Below are 26,376 nucleotides of genomic sequence, written 5' to 3' on the forward strand. Positions count from 1 at the left end.
AGCCCGGCCACCCCTCCCCCTCCGGCGGCCCAGCCCCCTACGAGCGCCAGCCCGGCCACCCCTCCCCCTCCGGCGGGACGAGGACGGGGACAGGGCTTCCCTGGGCGCCTGGCTGGGGGCCCGCGGGCTCCCCGGGGGTGCCGCCCTCTTCCGGCCGCCGCCCCGCACTCACAGTTCTCGAAGTAGAATCTGTGGAAGTCCATCCCTTCAACCAGGTTGCCCAGGGCTTCGGGCTCAAACGAGGTCAGGCCTGGGTCGCAGATTTTCCTGGGGGGCAGACCCAGGTGAGGAGGGGCCCCTCAGAACCCGCCCCGTCCGCACCCCACCCCGCAGCCCCAGGATGGGCCCAGGAGCCCTGACTCACGCATAGGCCTCAAAGTCACCGTTGTTGACGGCCTCGATGAGCTGCTCCGTGATCTTGATGATCTCCTGCTTCCGCGCTGTGGGAGACAGCCGCCCAGTGACCCCTGCAGCCCCAGGGGGGGTCCCGCACAGAGCACCCCCCCGGCCCCCTCCCCCTCCCCCTCCAGGAGGGACCCCGAGGCTGCCCGGCTTAGACTGCTCCCTTCAGGGCCACCAACGGGGTCCCCATTTCCAAGTCCAACAAGCCTCTGTCTTCTTTGTCTTAAATACAACATCCCTGAAAGAGGGAAATACTCCATCCAGAGTACAAAAGGTCTGGAAGAGGCAGGAAGGGGAAGCCAAGCCTGCCATGCCCCAGTCCTTCCGGCTGTATCCCCTGGGCCCTCGGCAGCTGCAATACTGGGACCAGCCTTCCCAGCTCCTGCCCGCCCCCCACCACGGACATTGCTCTCATAGGCCTTCTTGGGGAGGCAGCTGTCTACTACGGGCGGGCTCACGAAGCAGGCAGGGGATTGAAGACTGCAGGGCCAGGCCTCAGCGCAAAGGCCAGGGAGCCGGGCCCAGGGGAAGGCAGAGTGCAGACCTCACTGCCTTCTCTCCCTGGAAGGCCGCAGGCTGCCGCCTGGCCTTCCACCTCCTCCAGCCTCCACCTGTCTGCGGTCCTGGGCCCCCAGGCCAGTCCTCTGGCATCACCTTTCCATGCTGCACCCTCCACCTGAAGCCCTGCGCCAGCAGCTTTCTCCGGGTTCCTGCCCACTTGGCCTCTGGTCCTGGACAGATCCAGTCCCCCGGGTGCTCGCCTGGGGGCTCCTTTATCTCTTTAACTACCATTTATTTTCAGGCAAAACATTTTAAACACATGGAAGAAGCAGAAAGAATAATGTAGCCTACAGCCTGCTGATTCAAATCTGAACCACTTTCGTATTTGCTTTGGATTTCTTTTCAAGAAATAAAACCTTCCAGATAAAGAGGCAGATGCCTGTGTTCCCCTGAATCTTGTTCTTCGCTCACTCTCCCCAGGGAAGTGCCGTCCTGAGGTGCTTCACCGCTTCTGTGCAGATACAGAAACACCCAAAGGCACACAGGGAATACACGAGTGTGCACACAGGTACAGACGCATCCACACGTGGGGCTCTCTTAAAGCAGTGATAACGTGCCAGTGATAAAACTCAGGCCCAAGAAGGCCACCGAAAGCACGACCCCAGGAGCTCTGTCCCCCAGTTCCCTCCCCGGTCACGGCCACACCAGCTGCGCATGTCTGCACACTCCCAGCATGGGTACCGGTGTCCCCCCTGCTCCCAGCAGCACAGCGGGACCACAGACTCTGCGCGGCCCCTCCTGGGGGATGGGCATCCCCACTCAACCAGGCCTAGTGATGGGCATCTGTAGGTCCCCAGTCTTCAGCTGGCAGAGCAGCCGGGACCAGGACACACGTGAGTTGATCTGCAGGCTACGTTCCCAGAGCGCGGGTTGCCAGCTCCAAAAAGGTGCGGTTAGCATTTTGAAGCATGTGCCCACGGCCCTCCCATCAGCACCTTCGGCTGTCTGGGTGCTCACTTTCCCAGGCACCCAGCTAGGAAGCGGACAGAGTCCACGGTAGAAGATGCTGCCTGCTGCGTGCGAGCCCAGGCGTGCCCGTGTCTGAGCTGGGAGCCTGGGTCGTGTCGCACCGGCTCTGGACAGGGGCTGCAGGGTGAGCTCCATGACACCCAAGGGTGTCATGGTTGAGCGCATGCATGAGCATATGTGTATGTGTGTGTGCACCTTCGTGCACACGTGCGCAGGTGAGACAGTGGGCACGTGGGCATGCGCGTGTGTTTGCTGTGCGTGTGTGTGTGCACCAACCCGCAAGCACGCGTGGGCTTCCGCTATATAAAAGAGATGCTCTCTCTGGACCTGGCGGCGCTTCTGCCGCCGAACTCCGTGTCTGGACTACAGCAGGGTTTGGGCTTAAGGCTGTCTCTGCAGAACCCAAGCCCCACCTTGTCTGGTCAGCCCTGGAAGCTGGCCTCCGGGAGGCGGGCTGTGGGCCCAGCTGTCCTGATGCCCCACGTCCACCTGCAAAGCTCAGTCCCAACACAGACACGTGCAGGCCAGCCTCTGTCCTCACCCTCTGGGTATTCCACACCTCCACCCACACACCACCCCCTCCCTCACCCATCCCATCACACTTCGTCTCCCCTCTCAAGGCTTCCCCCGCAGCCTGCCCCCCTCTCCACTTTCTGCCTGGCGTTTCCCAATTCTGGGCAACCCTCTCTCCTCTGGGACCTCATCCACCCCCATCTCCAGTTCACCTGTCACCTCTGCGGAGGTGGCCTCAAGCTTCAGGCTCTGATCTCCCCCACCAGACCTAGCTCCCCACCAGACCCCGCCCAGAGGGCCGGGCCTGGGCTTGTCGGAGGGCAACACCCAGCCCCTGCCACTTCCGTCCCTGCCCAGGGCGGTCCGTCACCCGGGACCTCACCGCCTCCTGCCTGTGGCACCAGGTCCAGCCCCTGCTCAGGAGCCCCCACCTCCCACCTGCGATTTACTCTGTCAGCTCCAGGCCATCCTGCTGATCTTGCCAAGGGGACGTCTACGCACCCCGAAACCCCAACACTTGTCAACCCCCCTTCTTCACAAACGTCGTGAGCCACCCCCGCCCCACGTGAGCCCTTAGCCAACAGCCTTGCAGCTGGAATTGAGTGACTTTTTCTGTTTTGTTTCCCATGCGCTCTGATTTTACAGTCACCCTACTGCACTGTGGCAAGCCGAATCTTCCACTTAATGAAGTAATATTGAGCGTTTTTAAACAAAGCGTAATTAAAAATGGAGTCAGTGTCAAGAGAAAGAACTAAGTAAATAGACACCTAGAGTCGCAGCACACATTGCAAAGTCTGAAGTTTAGGAAACAGCCACCATGTCCATTCTGCAGATGGGAAAGCTGAGGCCACACGAGCCCAGTCACAGCCCAGGAGTGGGCTGGACGCTCCTGACCCTCGGAGGGGCTGCCGCCCACGTCTAACCCCACGCTGCGGAGCAATCCTTCCTCCCCCCGAGTGGCATGCTGCGCGAAGGGACTCCTGGGGGCGGGGGTGAGGCTTGTTATTGAGGACAAGCCTCCCCCACCAGACAACTCCGGGGACGGAGCTGAGGTCTGGCTTGAAGTGCAGCCCCCATGTCCCCTCCGGCTCTCCTGGGGTGAGCTAACAGGCCAGGGAGGCCTGGCCACCGGCAAAGGGTCCGGCAGTACCCCAGTGACCCCAGGTTGACCCCAAGGCCTGTCCCTCGGCAGCTGCAGGGGCGCCAGGATGCCCCCAGCCACCCCAGGGAGGCAGCTGTGCAGGATCAGCCTGGATTGTGCGTAATCCCTGATCATGGAGAACACGGCCCCGGCCAGTGGGCACCGACCCCATTTACACACTGAGACAGCTGGCGGGGACGTTCCCGGGAAAGGAGGGTAGCCACAACCCAGCCCAGGGATGGCCCTCTGCAGCCCGGGCCTCGGTGCCGTGAGGGGCCGAACCCTGGTCCCAGAGCTGGAGAGGGGGCACCCCGGCTCCGGCACTCAGCCCACTGAGCGCCATATCTCACCCCACAACGGCCCCTCAGAAGTCCCTTCTCCGGGCCGGCCCCACCCACGTTCCTTCACCCCAGGACCCTCACACAGGCCTATGGAGCTGGGATGCTGGGAACTCCGGGTGAGAGGAGGGTGCACATCCAAGCACGAGGACCCCTCTCCCTGAGGGAGACTGATGGGGGCCCCCCCGCCCTCGGTGCCCCCAGTGCCCCCCAGGGCTTTGCATCTTCCCCTCCCCTGCACCCTGCAGGCCCGGCCACCCCTCCATTCAGTGCTGGTCACAGCACCTTCTGTGGCCGCACCTCCCGGAGTCAAGCTCAGGACAGCCCCCTAAAGGGGCAAGCCAGTGCTGTGGGCCCCCCAGGTCAGCCTGGGGTGCTGAGCACCCGTGGCATGCCCTGTCCTCAGAGGTCCCCTCCTGGCCTGCGCAGGTTCCTAGGGTGGGTCGCAGCCCTGGGCCGAGGTCGCGCTGCAGGTGGCCCCCTTGGGCACAACCCTCCACATCTCCTCCTCTCATCCTTCTCATCTCTGAAAGGAGGGGCCGCAAGGGTCCCAGAGATGGGGACGTGGTGGCCTCTAAACTCGGATCAGACGCCGCACAAATGGGGAAGGGGATCGGCCCCTCCCACAGGCTCCGCTGGGCGCCCGCCTGCAAGACCCTAGTCCCTCACCTCGGACACTCGCCTCCACTCCCCTCAGCCAAGCCCGGACTCAGGCCGCAGTATTCAGGCCTCCGTGCCTGCCCGACTGCTCCCAGGGCCTCCCTCCCCCTCTCCCTCCCCCGCAGCAGGTGGGCGGGGGTCAGCACCCTCCCGGCCCGGCACTCACCCAGCCTCTCCCCCGCCATGCCCGGCCCCCGGCCCCGCAGCCTCTCCTCTGAGAGCCCGGTGTCTCCCCGGAGGTGGGGATGGCTGCCGCCCTGGGGTGTCATCCATCCCTGTAAGCGATACTGGCGGGCGGGCGGCAGACGGGCTGCGGCGGCTCCTCCCTCCCTGGGGAGGTGGCCCAGCCCAGCGCCCGCCTGGCTGGGCCCCCACCCCTAGCATCACCAGCGGGGGCGTAACCCCAGGCACCACCCGGCCAGCACCATCCCATCCTCGCTGCGGAAGAAACCCGCAGACTGCAGACCCTGGGGGCGTGTGGCTCTAGTTCACGGGAACCTGCTTCCTGGTTCTCTTCGCACACGTGCATGTCTTTAGCCAAACGGCAGCTCCGTGTGGAACTCCCTGCACCCCACGTCCCCCTACCCCCGAGCCGGCCCCTTCCCAGAGCCAGGGGGCGGCGCACCGCAGCCAGGGGTCTCCACACCCCTGTGAGCCCCCAGGAGCAGCCAGCAGGGCCACTCAAGGTGCTACTTACACAGGGTGGGTGGGGAGCCTGGGAGAGCCGGAGGAGGGCAGGGTGGGGGGCCCTGGGCTTCTGGAGTCCCCGAACCCCTCCTCACCGTGTTCAGGATGTCAGAGATCCTGAGGGCTGGGGCGGAACAGACGAGACGTGAACACGAGAAACACGAGGCAGGCGGGAAACACACAGAAGACAAAACCTATGAGCTGGTGAGCCAAAGCCAGAGAGTGGGGGGACGGGGGGGTCACAAGGGGACATGGGGGATGGAGGGGGACAGAGGGGGGACATGGGGGATGGAGGGGGACAGAGGGGGGACATGGGGGATGGAGGGGGACAGAGGGGACATGGGGGATGGAGGGGGACACGAGGGGACACAGGGGATGGAGGGGGACACGAGGGGACATAGGGGAAGGAGGGGGACACGAGGGGACATGGGGGGATGGAGGGGGTCTTGAGGGGACATGGGGGATGGAAGGGGACAGAGGGGTGGAGAAGGGACGTGGCAGTGGAGCGTGACAGAGAGGGGTGTGGGGCAGAGGGGGAAGCTTCAGGAACGTTCAGCCAGCTGCACCTGTCTGACCAGGTCGGTGGGGGCACGTGGAAAGCTGCTGCGGGCGGAGGGTGCCCTCCATTGAAGGGCAGCCTGGCCCAGGAAGGGACAGAGGAGACAGCCCAGTGCAGGACAGGCCCTCGGTCAGCGCCCGACAGGTGAGGAAGGCGTGAGTGAGTGCAGGATGAGCGGAACGTCCGGCCCCTCTGTGGAGAACCCAGTTCTGCAGGGAGGCCGGGCCCTTTCTTCTCCCCTTAAACCCCCAGGCCTGTGGTTGAGAGGATTTCTATAATAGCTCCTTGTGCCTGGGCTCCCCGAGGCTCCCCGGGGCCCACACGGAGTCAGCGTGACTGGCAAGGGCACGGCCCAGGGTCCGAGGGGCAGGGCACGTGGGTGGGCGGCCTCAGAGGGGCCCTGCCGGCTGCCCTGGGCCTGGGAGACCCTCTGGGGGAGAGGCCTGGGGCCCCGGACAGCAGTGCGGGGAGCAGTGTGGGAGGTGAGGGTCAGGGAACCGGGCTGGGGGGTAGTTAGCGCATGTGCCCCCCGACGGCCAGCCAGGCCACACAGTTAGCCAGGCCTCGGCAGCCTGGCCTGGGAGCAGCTGAGGCCGTGCACGGCAGGACGCAGGAGCCGCTGGGCAGCAGAAGCAGCAGGCCTGGGGCACTACTTACATGGGGTGGGCGGGGGGCCCTCAGCTTCCGGGGTCCCCGAGCCCCTCCTCACGGAGCTCAGGATGTCACAGATTCTGGGGGCTGGGTGGACAGGAGGCAGACATATGAGGAGGCTGCCAGGCGAGGCTGGGGGAGAAGAAGCAGGGCCCCTGCTCTCTGCTGCCCTGGGGCCTGTCTCAGCATCAAGGAGCCCTGGCCCTGACACCAGAGCAGAACGGTGGACCGGGCGGCCCCCCCAGGCCAGTGGGGAAGGCCCGCACGGAGTGGGGCTTGAGGGGCAGAGGCCCTGGGGAGCCTCAGAGGGGGGCTGTCGGGGTCAGGCTGGTGCCCAAGCTCGGCCGGCCCTTGGCTCTCAAGCGCCCCCTCAGAGGAGCTGCAGGCCCTTCAGGGAGACCCCCGCAGCAGCAGGGGCCCGGCTACTTACATGGGGTGGTCAGGGGGCTTATGGGAGCCGGAGGCGGGCAGGGCGGGGGGCCCTCGCCTTCTGGGGTCCCCGAGCCCCTCCTCACGGAGGTCAAGATGTCAGGGACCCTGGGGGCTGAGCGGACAGACGAGACGTGAACATGCAGGTGAGGACACGCAGGAGAGGAGGGGGAGTGCAGGAGAAGGAGAGGGGCTAAGCTGGAGAACCACGTGGTGGGGTCCAGGGCTCCTGGAGCGCCATCACCCCCGCGCACCCAGGGCTGTGCGATCACAGCAGGTATGTGAGGCAGACACAGGACCGCGTGCAGGGCTGGACACGGGGCCTTCGAAGGCCGGCCTCCAGGTGGGAAGGTTGTGTGCCAAGGCCAGCAGAGGCCAGGCCTGGGCCCACCGAGGCTTCTCCGCATCTGACGGATGACACAGCTGAGGTGAGAGGCCCCCGGGGCCCCTGTCCCTGCCCTGCCCTGCCCCGCCCCGCGAGGCCCCTCGGGCATCTGCCCACCCTCCCCCAGCCAGACAAGGGGTTGGGACGAGGCTGGTCGGGCTGGCCCGCTCCCCTGTGCTCCTGCAGGCTCGGGCTGCCTCAGGCCCCCAGCCTGCTGAGGCAGGGACAGAACCACAGGACAGGGCCTGGGAGAGGTCTGCAGACCTCCATGCTCCATGCTGATGGTTTGGGGCCTGCAGTCTGGAGAAAACACATGAACGTCCACCCTCCCTGCGTCCAGAGGCCAAAGCCTTATGCTCGCTTCCACTCTGGGGCAGGGAGGGTACTCAGGACAGGGTCACTGCATCCCCCCTAAACTGGCCGAGTGGCCACTGTCCAGCCCAGGGGCAGCCCCGAGGGCACCCAGCGCTCATCTACAAGCGCGTGGCTGAGAGGGTCAGGCGGGCCCTCCATGTGGGGATGGGCGGCCTGGCCTGAGTGGAGGGGGGACCAGATCCCCTCCCTGGGGGCAGCTGAGAAAGCTGAGGGTGGAAGAGGGGGCCCTGGGTGAGCACACGGTGCCCGGCACCCTGGGGCCCTTGTGGGGCACAGACGGAGCACGGCCCAGCTCGGCCTGGGAGCCCTGAGAGTGGGTGGGAGCTCGAGTCTCTGCAGTCCACCCCCCAATCCCACAACGAGCCCAGGAAACGCCCCTTGCTGCCCTTCCCCGAATCGACTGGCAGCCGGGCAGCCACAGGTTTAAGGACCTTTGAGGGAAGAAACAGCAAATTCAACCGTGGGAACTGGGCACACAGCCCCCAGAGCAATCTGGGGGCCCGTGCAGAGAACCGGCCCACCCCGGGCAGTGGCTTCCTCGCTGCTCAGGGAGCCCGGGCCCGACAGGCTCTGCTTGGATGCTATGCCGGAGACTGCCCGGCGCCGGTCTGTACCCAGGCTCAGGTGGGACTGCAGCCCTGAGCAGGGTCAGCCCTTGGGCACACGCCCGCACCACAGGCCTCGGCCTTTCTCCATCCCAGCTCCCCAGCCGCCAGTGGCCCGCCCCACTGCCCCCGCAGGTGGGGAGCTGGGGTACCTTTTGTGTCTTCGTCCTCTATGGTGGTGTGGGTGCTGTCAGACGACTCCTGGGGAGACACGGGGAGACAACGGGTCAGGACGTGGCCTGAACCCCAGAAACCCACAGGCAGCGCTGGAGCTTCACACCAGCCCCAGGGCTCACCTGTCCCCAGGCTGGGCCGCCATGTCCCCAACAGCTGAGGACCCCAACTTCCCCTTCTCCCCACAAGGCACACCCAGTGGAAAGACTCCATGTGCTCAGAGGACTCATTAACAAGAGAGGAAAACAAGCTTTTTGGAATTCCAAGACTCCGAGTGAAGCAGAAAGTCACCCACAGCCCGTGCATTTTGGCAGACAGGGCGGAAGCTTCCAGTAGCTGCTCCGGAGCCCTGGCCTGGCCCAGACAGACTGCAGCAGCGACCACACCTCCTCCCCAGGCCCGGACCTTCCCGCCAGGCCTGGCCTTACCTCTCAGGTGGCCTTAAGTGCAGAGAGGGGGCCCCAGCACCTCCTACCTCACTCCTGGCTTACTGCCCTTCAGATATAAAGCCAGGTGCCAGCCACCTGTCACCGGGTCCCCAGAAGGTCTGCATGGTCCTCAGAAGGAACATCTTAACAGGGTCCCCAAGGGACCCCCCGCCCCCTCCAGCCCCCTCACAGGACACACTGCTTTGGGCCCTGGGCCAGGAAGGCGGGTGTCTACAGGTTATAGGATCAGGGCTCACACCACAGCCCCAGAAGCCTCACTCCAGACACAGCGTCCTAGGAACACCCATCCCTGGCCCCGAGTCACAGAGGACACCCGGGCTCTTCCTAGCACCTTGAGCCTGGGGGCCGGCCCAGAGCCAGTTGCCCAAGGCCCCCTGGTCCTGGCCCATGGCTGGGGTGTGTGGGGACCCTTTGAGGATCCCAGGCCCAGGTGGAAGTCCAGTTCTGGAAACACAGCGTGGCCGCCCACCCATCCCTCCCCCCACCCCAGAGAGCCAGCCCCTTCCCTGGCCCCGGGGTGAAGATGCAGATGGGATGGGAGCTGATGCCAGAGCACAGAGGAGGGGCAGGAGGAGGGGTCAGCTCAGCGGGCAGCACCAGGCGCAGCGGGCAGAGGCGACGAGCGACGGGTGAGGTCAGGGGGAGTCTGTGCTGCTCCCCTCTCCCCCGCCCCACACTTGGGGGCACGCCGGGCAGCCCACGCCAGCCGTTCTCCCCCGGAGCACGCAGCCCTGGCCGCGCATCACGGAGGACACCCAGGCTCTTCCTGGCGCCCTGAGCCTCTGAAATGGGCCCTGCATTCAGCTGCTCCTGGCTAGGCTGGACCTGGCCATCGCCAAGGCAGGATGGAGAGGGTCTGAGAAGTGGACCCTGCTCAGGACATGAGGAAGCCCAGGCTCCTGTGTCCACCGTGGACTTGGTACAACCATGCCTCCAAAAAGGGCCGCACCTGGGGCCTTTCCCCAAAAGGGAGCAGCCCGTGGACCTGGGGGGCTCTGTCCTGCCTTGGGAGGGGTCCCTGCACAGTTGTCTTGGCACAAATGCTTCCCCGGGGTCAACATCCCAGAGCTTCCCCAGGGCCAGGGGGTCTGCCTACTGCCTGAGCAGACGCTCCCAAGAGGGCGGCGAGGAACGCGCAGTACCTTGATCCCGTCCACTGGGTTATGAATGACGGTGGTTTGAGGTTCCTACAGAAGAAGGAAGCACAGAGGAAAGAAAGAGGGAAGTGAGAAGAGGAGGAGAGTGGAGGCCCCCCAGAGGAGAGGAGAGGAGAGGAGAGGGTGGCAGCTCAGCAGGGCGGCAGATGGCCAGCGGGGAGCAGAGCAGCTGGAGAGAAACCTGGGACGATGTGGATGGAACAAGCAGACCTGCCGGGACCTCGCCGGCGCCTGCGACAGGAGGGCGATGGAGAGCGTGCGCCTGAGGGCGGTGGCGAGAAGCCACACGCTGGGTGCCCTGCTTCGGGCGCACCGCCCCCTCCCTTTGCAGCCGGGCCCTCTGCCTCGGCATGGGCGGGGCACAGTTTGAAGATGTCATGGGGGTGGGGTGGCACATGGGATGGATGGGGTCCGAGACGGGGCTGGCTGCGAGGCCGGCATGTGGGACCCTCCCCTCCTGGGCCAAGACCGCCCTCCCACTCGCTGGATGGCCATTCGGCAAACCCAGCCTCTCCACGGGCGGTCCAGGGCTCACTCCCAGAAGCACGGCCTGGGGCCCGCCGGGACACCAAGTGTGCTTTCAGCAACTCAGAACCTGTGGACCAGCAAACCCCAGCTTCTCGGGATGGCCTGCTCCACACGAGACACCACAGGCACACAGCATACTGGGCAGGAGGGCCAGTACCCGCTGGCCACAACCCTGCACCACCAGTTCCATCCCCTGGACAGGACCCTCCAGGTGAGGGCTGGTGCTGGCGGGTCCCTCTGACCTCACGTCTGCCCAGCCCTCCCCAGCAGGAACCCCCTGAACCCTCCAGGTAGCCACAGGCCCGCACAGCCATAGAAGTGTATCTCCCCACACCTGCGTCGGGGCCTGCAGGACACAGACTCTGATGGGAAATGCCATGGCTGCTGCTGCCCTAGACCCGAGAGCTGCTGCCGGGCCGTCACCAGGGAAACCACCAAGGGGTCTCTGTCTCCCTCCAGATCACCGGGCTCTGAAGCTAAGGTCAGGCCCACCCATTCTTCCTGGGGAGAAACCAAAGGCCCCCACCTCCAAGACAGCACACCCCTGCAGCACCCAGGAGAGGGGTTGGCGGGGGAGTCCCCACCGCCTAGCCTGTCCTCACCCCCGACCCCCAGGCCACTCTCCCTGCACAGTCTGCCTGGGCCCATCAACGGGGGGTCAGCCCGTTGCGAGCAGAGAGGCCGAGCAAGGTTGGTGCCCTGGATCCTGGCTCTCAGCCTCACCGGCTCCGTCCCTGATGGGCTCTCACTGCTGACCCACAAGTCAGCAGGGGCCTGTTCGCTGCACCCAGAGCGGCTCTCCGGCACGGCCTGAACTGGAGTCCACCCTCACCCCCACACCTGAGCGGCGGTGGGGCTGGAAGGGCTAAGTGTCATCTGTCAGAGACAGGCTGGCAGCCACACCCCAGCTTTACCCCAGGCCTCCCGACAGGTGGCTACCACACAGCCGGGGTACGGGAGGGCCGAGAAGCGGGGGGACGAGGGGTTCAGTACCAGGGCAGCTGGAGGAAGCGTCCCCTTGGGGCTGGTGGCAGCCGCACTGTTTTTGGTGCTATTCGTCTGGGGCTGCAGAGAGAGGAAGAGAAGCCATTAGGGAGAGAATGAGGGGGTCACGCCCCTTCCTTGGGTGGGGAGGAGGCCCAGAGGGAGCTTCAGGGATTGGGCAAAGCTGTAGGCTCGAGACGGCGGCGGGGGTGGGGGGCAGACCCCCCAGGGCCAAGCCAGCGCCTCACCTTGACTCCGTCTGCTTTCTTGTTGAGTAAACTCTTGGCTGCTGCATTGGAGGAAACAGATGTGATGAGTGAGGGGCCCGGGTCCCAGGACAGCCCACCCCCTCAGCGTGAGGCAGCCTCGGGGGCCTGCGAGGAGCCTGGGCTCCCCAAGATTGAGCGAGCAGGCGACCCAAGGTCCCAAGGCAGAGGTAGCTTCTGCGCCCAGCTGGGGACAGAGCGGGCCTGTGTCCTGTGCCGAGCAGGGCCGCCCTGGGGAAGGCCTGGCCAGCGCTGCCCGAGGACCCTCGTCCCCGGGACACGGCCTTTCCCCCTGGCCATCCGCCATGACCTTGGAGGACACCAAGGTTTCTCCTCCCACCTGTGACCAGCAGCTTCCGGGAGGGCAGCATGCAGGTTCCCCAAAAAGGAAGGCAGGGCGCTGCCCCTCACCCGAGATGGGAACACAGGGCGGGACAGCAGGTTGGAGTGGTAGGCACCCCAATGTTCTCAGGCAGGGGTGGGTGGGCTGCAGCTGGCCACCCACAAAGGGAGGGGCTTGCCCCAACCCCAGGTGCCTGCTCTCAGCCTCCTGGCCCCCCTCCCCTGGCAGACTGGACTCAGAGCTCTGGTCCCACCGCCAGGCCTCAGGCCACGCCTCTCAGCTCAGAGCCCCGGGGGGCAGCCTCACTCTCCCTCTTAAACCACCCCGCAGCCCGAGCCTTGGGGCCACCGCTCGGCCTTGCTCTGGCAGCACTGACTGGGCCAACTCGGGCCTCTGTGCCCACCCACCAAGGACCTTAAGCTCCGAGTGACATCAACAGGATGACACACCTGGGGGAGGGTCCAAAGAGCCACCTGCATCCCAGGTTCCCACCACCCCTCAGAAGCCCAGGCCCAGCAGACGGCCCGTCTCATCCCAGCCTTCCCGGCACCCCCCGGGGAGGAGGTCGGGGGCGGCCCGGCTCTGCCTCTGCCTCTCTGTGAGCCAGCTTCAGGGGCCCTGACCTGCCACAGCCCACAGGCCCTTAGCCCCCCAGCATAAAAACAAAGGAAGTCAGCTTACCTTACGGAAAAGGAAAGGTGAGAAGGGGAGGAGAGGAGTGAGGAAGAGAGAAGAGAGAGAAAACAAGGTTTGTGGACGTTCAGGCAGGGAGCGCAAGTCTGCAGCCCGGGGCTCAGCGGCTCCTGCCTCACCCGCCCTGCCCACGCTCACACCAAGCGGTGCCCCAGGACAGCCGGTGCAGGTTAGAGAAGCAGCCCTGGGGTCGGATGCCGGAGGGTGGGGTCCCTCGCCCTGGAAGGAAGGTGGCACAGTCCCCACCGCCGGCTCCAAAAGCTCTGGCTGGCCAGCCCTGAAGGGGAGGCCGCCTGCCCAGAGGGCGGAGGGTGGCCCCCAGCAGGCCTGTGAGGGGGGACCTTTCCTGCTGGGAACATCCCTGGAGGCCGTTGACTCGGCCGGCACATCAGAAAGACCCAGAGAGATGCAGCGATTCTCAAAGTGCGGTCCCCCTGGACCCCACCCCCGCCCCCGCCAGCAACGTCAGCATCTCATCGCCTGGGCTGCCCCAGACCTCCTGAGACAGAAACTCGGGGGTGGGCTCGGCATCGGTTTAACTGTTCATCTGCTCTGGGGGATCCTGACGCTGCTTCAGTTCGAGAACCACTGGTCGAGGTCCCCAGTGCAGTGACCAGGCCGCTGGGCCACCCCCTGCTGATCGCCTTTCCCTGTCCAGGTGGCCATCGCCGCCCTCCGGGCTTTGCTTTGGCACACAGGTGGCTGCCCCCAGCCAGAGGGCCCCGCAGGGTTATCGGAGACCTGCTACACTGGGCGCAGCCTCAGTTCCCAGCCTTCCTCCCCAACGGACCCATCAATTCCCTCAAGCTTCCCTCCCAGGATCCACCAGCCAAAGTTTAACGAGAAACCTGACTCCTGGCCCAACCCTGTTGCCCGGTGGGCTTCACCCCGTGAGAAGCATCACAGTACCCCAGCGAGTGAAGGGACCACAGGTCATCCCTTTCCTCGTCCCCCAGTTCATCCTCCCAAGGGCGAGGCCTCACCTGGTGAGGCCGGACTCGGGATCACACCCTGCTACCCTGGCAGCCCTGCTCCGCGGGCGTCCAGGACCAGAAATGCCGCCTGCTCAGGGCCACAACCCACTTCCCACTGCGGGGACTGTGAAAACCTCCCAGGTGGCAGCTACGTCCGCATGCCTGTAACTCACCACAGAGGAACAATCGAGCCCTGCAGCCATGGGAACTCCCGGGCCTCCAGGGCCTGCAGCCTCACTCCTGACCAGCATGGCCCTAGCCTCCCTACTGACCCCGAAGTGGGGATCGTGCTGTGGTCACAGAGCCCAGGGACCCTGTCTATGCTGGCCGACCAGCTGGCTGGACACAGCTGGAGGAAAGTGGGGTCCAGCCCGTCTTGAAGGCACTCGTCGTGAGAGCTGAGCAGACGAGCAAGCTGACCCCCGCCCCCAATTTAAGGTGGGCAGTCTGGGGAGAGTCACCTCCCAGTGCCACACAGCCTTGGCCAGCGGCATTCCTGGCCGGCTGAGTTAGAGCCGGTGCACGCCAGTGCTGGTCTGAGAAGTCCGGCCAGGGCCAGCCCAGTGCCCTGGTGGGGGCAGAGTCAGCTCTGCCTGGTCTTCCCCTTGGGCAGGAAAGGGGGGCCCCTGGGTCAGACCCTGGGACAGTCCTGGGTCTTAAGAGGGTTCCCTTCAGTCCCTGATTCTATCAAAACCCACATTCCAGACCGTGCTACACGGGACGGTACCAGTTCCACTCCCTAACAAGCCACCCCTCAGGGGACTCAGTCCGCCACCACGGCCCAGGCTCCAGGATGCCCTGTAGCAGACACCTGTCCTTGTAATCGATTCCCGAACACTCCTCCTTGAGAACCCCTGTAACCTACACCTGCGTGTCTGGGTACAGGGTGTCTGGACACACAGCTGCCGTCTTCCTGAGCTCAGCTCCTGGCCGCCGTGTTTCCTGGAAATTCACATCTCTGTCTGAGAATAATTCCAGAATCCTGTTGACTCCCGTCTACACTAGCGGTCAAAGGCATAGGGAGTTTCCTTTGCGTTTCCTCAAGTCGAATTCATTACTACACAGCAGGAGCCAAGGTGGACCAACCAGGCGCCCTAGACCCCCGGAGACAAGCAGAGACCCTCTGCCCCACCCCAGCCCGGGTCCTTGGGGCCAGGTCATCATTGCCACCCCAGCAGTTTGCCTGAGTCTCCTCTTGGTGAAGGCCAAGTGGGACTGACCAGGGCACCTTGATGAACTGCAAGAGATCTATAAAGACACCCGGGCTTCCGCTGGCCGAGGGCACTACGTCACCCCAGAGGCCGTCATCCACAGAGAAGCGATGGCCTTGGGACTGAGCCCCCTGCCTGCCGTGTCTGCTGGGTCCAACGCACTGGCTGAGGTGGGCTGACCTAGCGGGGATGAGGGCTCAACCCACAGGGCCCAGCCTTTACCTCGTCCCCTAGCTCGTCACTCAGGGACAGCCATGCTGGGCTCCGTCCACATGCACGGACCACCCCCAGGACAGAGCGGCCCTGGGCGCCGGGGGCGGAGCCGCACATGCTCGCGGCCTCATGCACGGACGCTCCACATCCCCTTGCAGGCAGTGGGCATTGCAGGTGGGAGCCCCGGGCAGAGAGCGGCTCAGAGGCGCCTGCCTCGCTCACCGCTGCCCCGCCCCCGGCTTCACCAGGAGCCCCTAGTCTCACTGTCCCGTGTCCCACTGCCCCCCCTCCCTCTCAGGTGCTCCGGAAAGGCCCAGAAAATGAAGCTGACTCAGGACGACCCCGGGGGCCTGCCTGCTGGACCCGTCACCGGGCTCACGGAAGGAGCACAGGCCCTCCTGCTGAGGACAGCCCTGCCCTGAAAGCCCCAGGAGGCAGCAGCCGGGGTCCTCTGGGGTCACGGGGTAAGAGCTGGGCTGGATGTGGGGGGTCACGGGGTAAGAGCTGGGCTGGATGTGCAGTAAAGAAAGGGCCCGGGGGCTTCGCTGGTGGCGCAGTGGCTGAGAGTCCGCCTGCCGATGCAGGGGACGCGGGTTCGTGCCCCGGTCCGGGAAGATCCCACATGCCGCGGAGCGGCTGGGCCCGTGAGCCATGGCCGCTGAGCCTGCGCGTCTGGAGCCTGTGCCCCTCAACGGGAGAGGCCACAGCAGTGAGAGCCCCGCGTATCCCCCACCAAAAAAAAAAGGAAAAAAGAAAAAAGAAAGGGCCTGGGCCTGGGAGGGGCTGGGCGTCTGCCCTCTCCCGGCCGACACTCGAGGCACCGGCAGGAAATGCCGGGCTTCTTCTAGGCCCCTCAGCTGCAGCTGGCTCTGCCCGCCCTACACTTGTGCCACCCTCAGCTTGGGCTGGGGCCATGGGCCCACTAGGAAGTCTTGGGGTCCACTAGCCTCATGTGATGCGGCCAAGGTCACGGTTGGATGAGCGGGAGCTGGCATGGGCCTTCTGGGAGGTCTGCCCCTCACAGACTGGGACACAGGTTAGCAGAATGAGCCTCTCCCCTCACAGGGTGGGGACGAGGTAACGGGGGCCTCATAGAAAGAAACCAAGAGGAGGCCTTCAGAGTCATTCTCTGGGTGGCCGAGGGCCCCGTCTTGAGGCTCACGGGGCAGACGTGCGTGTTTGGGACTCAGCACAGACCACCGGCTCCGTGCGAGCGGCTGGAAGCGCAGGGCAGGGCCCTGGGCGCGTGTGCGGGACAGGTCGGGGGTGGCCAGGGTGGCCAGTGGGCTCTCACGGGGGAGGGTCTCTGCCCACGCCCTTCTCCCCAGGGCCCCCACTCGGGATTTGAACTCCCAGCAGCAGCCCTGAGGCTTCCTGGGGTTGGTGTCAAGGTCATTCTGAACGGGGGTCATGATGGAGACTGAGACAGCAAAGGGCTCTGACCAGAGGGGTCTCCTGACCCCCAGACTCAGGAACCAGGACTGGGGAATTCGGTCAAAGGCACGGAGGGCAACTCGGCTCAGGGGTCAGCTAGCCTGGCCCCTCCTGAAATAGGTGGGGTCTGAGGCCGCTGGGACAGTTGGGGCTGCCTCCCTGCCCACGGGGGCTCTGTGGGCGTGTCCACGGCGGGAGCAGGGGCTCCCGGGGCCTCTGGGGAGGCTCTCAAGGCCCAGCCGGCGGCTGCGTGCAGCGAAGGGACCTGCATGCCGACAGGCGGGACATCTACCTTGTTCCACCAGCCCCATGGTGGTGCCGGAGGCCGCGGTGGACATTGTGGCTGGAGCGGTGGTCTGTCTGCCCACTGTTAGCACCGGGTTAGAGACGAGGGGAGGGGCGGACACAGACGAGGGGTGGGCGAGGTGAGGGAAGAGAAGAGACAAAGGAAGCAGAAGAAGATTAGAGTCAAAGTTTAGGTGACGGATGGTTCCAGAATCCCTTCACAGGAGCGTGAAAACAAGATGGAGACCGACTGACACTGGAAAAGCATTTGCCTCCTTTCTCCTTGGAAAACCCCAGCGGGGCCTTCCGGGTGCCAGGCTGGGCGTGCGGACAGGACGCGTCCTGTCAGTGTTGGTGTGACAGCAGCCCCCCAGCCCCAGCCCCCCAGCCCAGCCTCACAACCCCCAGCCCCCCGCCCCCCAGCCCAGCCTCACAGCAAAAGTAACAGGACGGGGCGCGTGCTGATGCAAACGGACAACGAGGACGGACCACAGACGCACCCGCACCAGCATCGCAGGCCACAGACAAGCCACAGGAGCGCCAGGGGGCAGCGGCCCCGCTCGGGTGACGCTGTCCCCGCTGGGCCCGCCTGGGCCCATGGCCTCAGGGTCGCCGACAGCCCCCCAGAGCGGCCGCACACCCCCAGCCCTGCCCACCCTCGGCGCCCGGCTGGGCGGCCGCCAGCCAGAGTATCCGGAGCCTCCTCTAGCCGCCCCCTAACCCACACACAGAACGGGTGCTCAGAGGATTCAGGACAACAACGAGGCCACAGAGGTGCCGACCAACGCCTGGACAGACACACGGAGCTGCGGCCCGGCCGGCGGGCAGCTCAGACACAGACCCAACACTCAGGGACGTGCCCTCGCGGGGCCCGGCCGTAGCCCAGGCCTCCTCTGTGGCCCGAGGGTCTCAGAGGGCGGAAGGTCGGGCCGGGCCAGCAGCAGAGGAGGGGACAGTGGGGTGAGGACACGGCAGGCAGCTGGTGGCAGGTCGTTCCCCAGCCTTCCCGCCGTAGGCCTGCTCCTCCTGGAGAAGGTTCTACTCACCTGAGAAATTCCGCGTGGCCAGCATGGTGGTGAGGATCGCGCCCTGGGGAGAGACACACAGCTGAGGCCAGGCGGAGACCCCCGCCCGCACCTCGAGTCATGGCCTCGCAGAGAGGCAGCTGCACCCAGACATGCCACCCACGTCCAGCATTAAAACAGGGAGGCACCCCAGGTCCTAAACTGCCCACTGAGCCCAGCTCTTAAAGGCGTCAAGACCCCCCGGGGCTGCAGCTGGGGGTCTGCCTCTCCCCACGGCGCCTCCTCTCCCTGACAGGCACGTGCACGCCAGCCGCCAGGCCTGGACACTCTCAGCACAGAGCAGCCTGTCGGGAGGGCGGGCCTGGCGCCCAACGGCCTCCCTGCCCAGGGCCCCCCACCCTCCCTCCCGCCCTCCCCCTGCCCACGCAAGCAGCAGAGCTCAGCTGATCTCCTGACCAAACCTGCCCCAGGTCAGAAGCTTCTCAGCCTTCTCGCGCTCAGAGAGTATGACCGACCACAGGGCGCCTTTCCCCCCAGGGAGCCCCAGGAATGCCACATGGGCGGTGTGGGCGGCTGAGGAGGGACCAGCTGTGCACCTGGGGGCCAGGCTCACGTCTGGGCACCTCTGGTGTTGTTGTCATGGGGGGTCTAGTCTGGGACGGCGCTGACGAGCCGCCCATCCTAGGTGACTGGGACCCCCACAGGCCTGCCCGAGCCCCTCCAGCTGCTCCCAGGACAGGGCCCTCGGCCCCTCTGGGTGGGTGAGCACGTGTGCCTGGCGTGGCACCCTGGCCCTCACTGGGGTCGGCATCTCACCTTGAGCTTCCGCCGGGCATTGAACTTTTTCAGGCACTCCACGGTCTCCTGCCTGTGCATCATGGAGGCCACAGTGGAGCGTTGCTGTGGGGAGGGGGGAGGGAGGAGGGGGTCACACGCTGCAAGGAGCCCTGAGGGGCATCAGCTCTGTCCCCAAGGCGGGGCTCTAAAGAGGGGGCTCGGGGCAAGGCTCAGGGCAGCAGCACCCCCAGGGCCCTTGTGCCAAGAGCTGCCGGCCGCCCACTGCAGCCAGAGGCCACCTGTCCCTGCTGCTTGCCTAACCCCCCAGCCCGTCACCCCTCATGGCCCGTCCGCCCCCCCACCTGTCCCTCATGCACCTTGCTATTCTATCCCCTCACGCCCTGGACTGGGCCTCCTCTTCCCACAGAGCTCCTTAGTCTCCCAGGGACTAAGGTCTTTAAACCCGCCAGCCTTAAAACCACAGGCCACGCAGCCCCCGGGAAACCAGGGGACCCACCGGATGCGAGGAGAGCGCGCCAGGGTCAACGCGCCGGGGGGTGGTCCGAGGCTGGGGCGACTTACGCAGACCCACGGGTGCTTCAGCGCCTCGTGCGCCGTGATGCGCTTGGCAGGGTTGATGGTCAACATCTGGTTGATGAGGTTTTTGGCTTCAGGAGTGACGGTGTCCCACTCCGGGGATGGGAACTACGAAGGGAAGCCACGCACAAGGGAGCCTAAAGCCCCCTTCCCAGGCAGAAGACAGAATTCTCCCAGGGGGGGCCTCATCTGGAAACGGGCGGCGTCACCCCGCTCCCTGCCTCTGCCTCCCCCAGATGGGGAGGGTCGGGGGGGTCCCGGCACTCACGTCGTAGGCCCCGGCCTTGATCTGCTGGTACAGCTTGTGCTGGTCCTCGTCCCAGAAGGGTGGGTAGCCCACCAGCAAGATGTACAGGATCACCCCTGCGGGGAACCGCAAGTGCAGGGCCTCGCACTGCCACCCTCACCGCCTGCGCTCAGCGGCTCAGCCCCAGCCCACGGAGCCCACAGCGCAGCCACGAGCCAGTGGGGCGCTGCTGTGTGGGGTCAGCTGTGTGACCCCCAGCGTGGGGGTCACATGTCCAGCTCTGCCGCCTGACAGCTAGGGGACCCTCAGCCAGTTTCTCAGCATCAGCTAGGGTGGGGGTCACTGCCCGAAGCCAGCAAGCCCCATGAGAACACCGGGACCCCCAAGGTCCAGTGGGACACCCCCCCCCCGGCCCCCGCAGCCAGCGTCAGCAAGTGTCACTGTTTGGAGACCCTGACGGAGTAATGGCATATACATCTCCTTCACCTCTGCTCTACCCTCACCCTACTTCACAGGAGAGGCCCGAGGCTGGCCCCCTCCGCCGTGCAGAGGACAGGCCCCGCCAGGGTGGTGTGCACGGTCTCCAGCCCTCCAGCATCCATCCACCACCCGGGCACCTGCCGCTCCTCCTCCAGACCGCTCTGCAGAGCGCAGGGCAGGTGCTGGGGCGGTTGGCTTCTCAGCAACAGCCAGGATCGCATTAGCGACTCCAGTCTGGGTGGAGAGGCCGCTCCTAGCGGGGGGTAGCCCTGTGAGTCAGCCCAGCGGCGGGTCCCTCACAGTGGCCCTGTGGCCCTACCCCGCCCTGCACACCAGCCTCACCGCACGCCCAGATGTCCACCGGCTTGCCGTACGCCTCCTTGCGCAGCACCTCTGGGGACAGGTAGCCTGGCGTGCCAGCGAACCCTAGCGGGAGGGGAAAGGGCCGTGTGAGGGGCCCCGGGGGCAGCTGACGCCCCCAGCCTGGCCCCCAGCCGGCCAGCCGGCTACTCACCAAACCAGGCCTGCTGGTCCCCCTGCACCTCGATAGCCAGGCCGAAGTCCGCCAGCTTCACTGCAGCCCCTTTGCACTTGCTGGCCAGGAGCAGGTTCTCGGGCTGCGGGGAAGGCGACCAGTCCGAGAGCGTGTGGTTTACACCCGGGGGTGTCACGGGAGGGAGGGGGACAAAATAGTGCTTTGCAGACAGGGGCACACAGGTCTGACCCGCCACCATGTGGGTGTCCCCCCAGCGCAGCTGACACCCTTGGCTTGGGCGTATCCCAGAGCTCTGGGCCCCGCCGGGCCTGCACCCCGCAGTCTGTCCCTGCCCCACACCCCCCGGGGGGGCAGGGACAGGCGCCCCAGAGCTGAGGGAAGCTGGCTTTCAAAGCGCAAGCTTGTGAACTCAGGGCGCTGGGACCAAAAACTGAGCGCACCCTACAGGTCCTGGCAGGCTGTGCAGGGGCCCAGGACGTCCACCGGCAGAGGGGCTTCCCTCCCTTCACCACGGCTGGCTGCACAGACAACTGCCTGCCGGAGCGCTCAGGCGCTGCTGGCAGGACGGCAGCCCTCAAAAGGCAGGAAGGAACAACCGAGGGCCCTGAGAGCCTGGCAGCGCAGGACGTCTGTCCACCAAGTCCCACCGGCCCCATGCTGGCCAGAGGGGGCCTGCCTTGACCGCAGGTAGGAAAGGTCCCATGCAGACCTCCCTGAGTCGGGCAGCAGCGCCCTTGCTCAAGCTGGAAGGACATTCATCCCTGTCCCACTGGAGCGCGGAGGCTGCTGCCCCCTGACTGGGGACACTTGGCCCCGAAGGCCCGAGGGGGTCCCTGTGCACTGTGCCCTGTGCGCTGGGCCCCTCCCATCCCAGCCTATCCCACCAGCCTCACCACCTCCCAGCAGTCAGAGCTCAAAGCCGCTGGACTTCCTCATGCCTCTCTGGGCCCTCGGCCTCCTCGCCAGGCCACCCTCCTGACGGGAAGGCCCGCTGAGACCACACTGCCACTTTGGTGCCACCAAGAAAGACAAACACCACCAACCGAACTGAGTTAACACCGCTTGTACACCTGGGGTGTTAGGACGACACACGTGGAAGAGATGAAGTACGCCAGCCCCACCCAGCAGAAACCAGTTCTTCCAGGCCCACACACAGCTGCCTGGACGAGGTGCTGTCCCTCCAGGTGATGTGCGCTGGGGACACTCAGCCCTGTCTGCCCAGCACGGCCTGGAGGCCTCTGAACATCTTTTTTTTTTTTTTTTTGGATTATTGGTCTTTCTTTTTTTTAATACTCCCCTTTTCTTCCTTTTTTAAAGTTTATTTCTTAATGCATGTCCCATCAACTCTTTTGGCCACAGCGCACGCCACGTGGAACTTCCCCGACCAGGGATTGAACCCGCGCCCCCTGCATTAGAAGCACGGAATCTTAACCACTGGACCACCAGGGAAGCCCACCTCTGAACACCTTGATTTTGCAAATGTGCGTGGGGCAAGGGGACCCCAACCTCTCCACACACCCCATATCAAGAAGTCTGAAATAAACACAACATTGTAAATCAACTATATTTCAATTTTTTTAAATTAAATTTAAAAAAGAAGTCTGAAATCGTAGGGGTCAGGGACTGCAGCTGGGGGCTTGACCTGACTTCTACAGCTCAGATACCCCCACCCCGAGGAAACAAACCAGCACTCCTCCCCAGGAAGAAGGAGCTAAGTGAACTTGGTCCCTGGGAAGAGCTGGACAAGAAGGGTGGGGGCCGGGCGGGGCGAGAGGCAGGGGAGCCAGCTGGGTCCGAACAGTGATGCCCTGGCCCCGGGCTCCACCCTGCCTCCCTCGCAGCACCCTGAAATGGCACCAGCCCCCTCCACTCTCTCCACCCTCCACACCTTGGCTGAGAGGACACCCACCACAGCACCGCTTCTGGGGGGCTGTCTCAGTCATGATGGTGGAGGCCTCTCTAGAGGAGGAGGGGCAGTCTGCTCCCCTGACACCTGGCAGACTCCTTTCTTCTTTTCGGCAAGGATTCTGTTTGCCCCCAGGGCACACCTGGCCTGGGGGGAGCATCCATCTCCATTTGCGTGCTTTGGCCTCCACGTTACTTATGCATCACGGGGTCCATAGTCAAGGGGGGATGCGCGCCCACTCCCCTGCGGCCCCTCTTCCCAGAGGCCCCCAATGAGGCCGATTCAGACAAGACACAGCGACAGAGGGGGACCCACAGGACAGGCAGACACGGCGGGCCTGCGTGGGCATGTGAAAGGACAGGGGACCACACGGCACATGCAGAGAGAGAGCGGGAACGTGAAGGGCACAGGACAGGGTCCTGGGCCTGCTCCTGGCAGGACAACATTCCAACAGCAGCCCCACAAAGATTAGCTCACAGACACACACCCCTCGGTGGCCCAAGGAAGGGCGTGACCCCGTTCAGCCCGAGCACCCATGGGAAAGTTGGTCTCAAACACCACCAGCAGGTCTCTTAGCAGGGATGACAGGCCCAGGGGTCCCCCCACCCCCCAATAGAAGAAACTGACCCAAACCCAGACTTGAAGAAAGCTAAAATCAAAGAAAGGAGGAGATATTGAGAGGAGGAGGAGGGCGGAGGGGGAAAGGAGGGAGGGAGGCGGGAGGATGGGGTGTAGCTCCTCCTGAAGACCCTCCCACCGCACTGAGCCCTGTGGCTGACAAACCTTGTTTTAAATGCTCTATGGTCACTTTGCCCAGAGCTGAGCCAAGGGCCACTAGAAGAAAGGGCTGGAAGTTTGCAGAGACCATCCAGGCTGGTCCCTCAGCCCCTGCTCCCGAGGCATCAGCCCCACCTGCACGCACATCACCTGTGTCCCACCTGCCAGGTCCGAATCTCAACCGGAGCCCAGAAAGCGAGACCCCGAGTGGACATGTGTTAATAGGCTGATTTTTGACAACTGTCCCCTCTCAGCCCCGGAGCCTAGAGGTGTTGGGAGGGACGTGTGCAAATACATGCATGCGTGCACACACACAGACACCACGCACACAGATGTGCACACATGCACATATTCTCTCACACATGCATGAACGCACGTGCACACAATGCTCCCACACACGCATACACACACGTGCGTGTGAGCACATATACACCCGTGCCCACACAGGCACACACACATACACATGTGCACACAGACCCACATTCTCGCACGCACGCACCTTCACACACACAGGTGCTCACACACGTGCTGAGGCACACGCACTCTCACATGCACTTTCACACACACGTGCACACGTCCCACGCACACACCTGGCGCTCGCACTGCCCCAGCCCAGAGCCCCCTGTTAAACGCAGCATGCAGTTACAGACAACAAACACCTGGCACAGAGCACGGTGGGGGACTCACCTTGAGGTCCCTGTGGACAACCCCCATTTGGTGGCAATGGAGAACCGCCTCCAGGATCTGCTGGATGCAGTGACTGAAGCAAACAGCAGGCGCGTTAGTGCGGGTGGCCCCCGAAGAGTGGGCGGGGGCGCAGGAGCAGGGTGCTGTGTGGCACTGGGGGGGGTCCCCAGCCTGGCAGGGGGCCGCGGGGAAGCAGGGAATCAAGGTGCAGCCTGCCACATGGGAGAGGAGACACTGGCCAGGAGGGGACCTCTGAGGAGCCTTCCTCACCCCCAAAGGTCAGCACAAGGCCCGGCCAGGCCCCCTGCGCCCCCCACCCTGCCTTCCCCTCGGGCCAGGCCCTTGGAAGTGCTGCTCAGAGGAGACACGCCTGGCCCCGGGGCCCTCCTCCCCAGGCTCATGCTGGCCAAGCCTGGACCTGAGCTGGGCGCCCTGCGGGAGGGAGGCCCGGCCTGAACCCACACCCTGCAAGGCAGGCTGGAGATGGGGGAACCCGGGCAGGAAAGGGCAGAGGTGAGAGGGCGAGAGGGAGAGGGCAGGCCAGTGCCGCAGTGTGGGGTGACGCCCTGGCCACTAGGGCCCCCCTCTGTTCTGGGGCAGCGCTAATGCTGCAGCCTCCAGTCACTCATGTGCTAGGGCAGGGGTCATTTCATTTGAATAAACTTGAACATCCACACTGGCTCCTGGCTGCCGCACTAGACAGCTCAGCTCCTTAGCAGCCCTGGGGTCCCGGATGCGCTCCTGGCGAAGAGGCAGCCAGGTACAGCCCAGGGCCCCAAGCCAGGGGCTTCCTTCCAGAGCCGGGAGAAGTCCCGAGCCCTCCAGGGTATTACTGGCTGGAGGGAGAGACCCAGCTCTCCTCAGGCGCCTCCAACACCGGTGCTTCAGCAACGTGCCCTGAACATCAGACCTAGATGCCCCCAGCCCCTGTGGCCTGAGCCTGCCTCCCCGAGGTGGCCCCAGGGGACTGGAAAGTTTCCAGCTGCCCCCAAAGCCAGGCACAGACCCTGGGCTCCCACAGCAGCCCTGCAGCGTTACCAGCCACGGGAGACAGGAGGGCCACAGGCTCCCTGGAGCTCACCCCCGGGGTCTCAGCCACAGCCCCTCTGGGTGGGGACGAGGGATGCACAGGCAGACTCCCTCAGGACCCTTCCTGCCATGGCTGGACCCTGTGGGGTGACTGAAGGTCAGCTGCAGGGGTGTGCTTCGTTTTCCTAACAGCAAACTCAGAGAAGGGACAGAGGACCAGGCCTCCTCCTCAAATACCTCTGGCCACATCTGGAGCCCACCTGCTGCATAGAAAAGTAAACCTGAGTTCCCCCCTGCGGAAACCTAGACCTCAGAATCCTCATGATGGATTCCTGAGGTTTGCAGGGGTCAAACCTGTGGGCGACGGTCCCCCAGCACCCCCTGCCCTTAGGTGCCTCCAGGGGCTGGAAAGCCCATCCCCGCCCCACGCCCTGAGCTCTCCTCCCCGACCTGCTCCCAGTGCCTCCCTCCCCACTCCTGCCCCTCCCACAACGTCCTCATCTGCCAGGAACAATCCTTTGTGGTCCTCACCCCCATCCTTGCATCCCCAGCTCCACACCCAGCCACCACCAGCCCTCCCGTGACTGCAGACACGGGCTCAGCACTCCTCCCGCCGCCCAGGCTGACCCACTCAGGGGCTTCCCTCCTCGTGGGCAGAGCTCAGCCATGAGGTCGGGGAAGCTCTTTTGAGGTCAGGGCAGGCTGCTGGGTGGAGACAGAGGCCAGATAAAGGCCCAGCACTTGTAGCTGAGGCCACTGAGCCAGGGCCCGGGGCAGGGGACTCTGGCTTTCCCAGTCCCCGGGAATCTGCGGCTCCCTGGCAAACCCAGAGCCCTGGGGAGGCATGCTGGCGGCACCAATGCATCCTCCCGGAGTTCAGCCTCGAGTCCCTGGATCACCCACACGCTGCAGCACCCGACCCCATACAGGGCCTCGGGGACCCTGGGGCAGACCAGCCCCCGCCTGTGCCGCTGCAGCCAGACCCTGGTTCTGCCCCGGGGGACACCTGCCCCAGCCGTGTGCCGTGTGCCCTGCCATCCCCGTGGTAGCCTGCCCCTCCCTCCAGCGTATCAGCAGCCCTCACAGCCCAAGGGCCGGCATCTCCTGGGCCACTGGCCACTCCCCAAAAGCCCTGGAACGATCTGGCTCCAAGCTCAGGCCTGCCGAGAGCCCTGCAAGTCTTGAGCTTTGGGCCGAGCCCCTCTTCTTCCTCCACCCTTGTGAGCTTGCCCCGCTCTCAACCCCAGGACGCTCTCTGGACTCTCCTCCGTGTCGAGCGAGCGTGAGGCACCCCCGTCGTCCCCACTGCAGTCACGCGGCGGCCCTGCGCTCTGTGTGGGCGTCTGGGCAGCGTCCGTCTCTGCTCCGG

General features: G+C 64.9%; 1 protein-coding gene across 1 annotated transcript in view; it reads right to left on the reverse strand.

Annotated features, from left to right (window-relative positions):
- Nucleotides 1–26,376, reverse strand: part of CAMK2B (calcium/calmodulin dependent protein kinase II beta) — a 96,019-nt gene that overhangs the window by 2,352 nt on the left and 67,291 nt on the right. The window contains exons 7-20 of the mRNA XM_032643632.1: nt 23,979–24,051; nt 20,627–20,729; nt 20,455–20,538; nt 19,654–19,748; nt 19,371–19,493; nt 18,828–18,911; nt 18,033–18,075; nt 16,994–17,068; nt 11,816–11,853; nt 11,577–11,648; nt 10,041–10,085; nt 8,428–8,476; nt 365–440; nt 173–267 (exon numbers count right to left, since the gene is read on the reverse strand). Coding sequence (XP_032499523.1) covers nt 173–267; nt 365–440; nt 8,428–8,476; nt 10,041–10,085; nt 11,577–11,648; nt 11,816–11,853; nt 16,994–17,068; nt 18,033–18,075; nt 18,828–18,911; nt 19,371–19,493; nt 19,654–19,748; nt 20,455–20,538; nt 20,627–20,729; nt 23,979–24,051 — 1,055 coding nt within the window. The remainder of the gene's footprint in view (nt 1–172; nt 268–364; nt 441–8,427; nt 8,477–10,040; nt 10,086–11,576; nt 11,649–11,815; nt 11,854–16,993; nt 17,069–18,032; nt 18,076–18,827; nt 18,912–19,370; nt 19,494–19,653; nt 19,749–20,454; nt 20,539–20,626; nt 20,730–23,978; nt 24,052–26,376) is intronic.

The sequence above is a fragment of the Phocoena sinus genome, chromosome 9 (assembly GCF_008692025.1).
Source record: "Phocoena sinus isolate mPhoSin1 chromosome 9, mPhoSin1.pri, whole genome shotgun sequence".
Lineage (NCBI taxonomy): Eukaryota > Metazoa > Chordata > Mammalia > Artiodactyla > Phocoenidae > Phocoena > Phocoena sinus.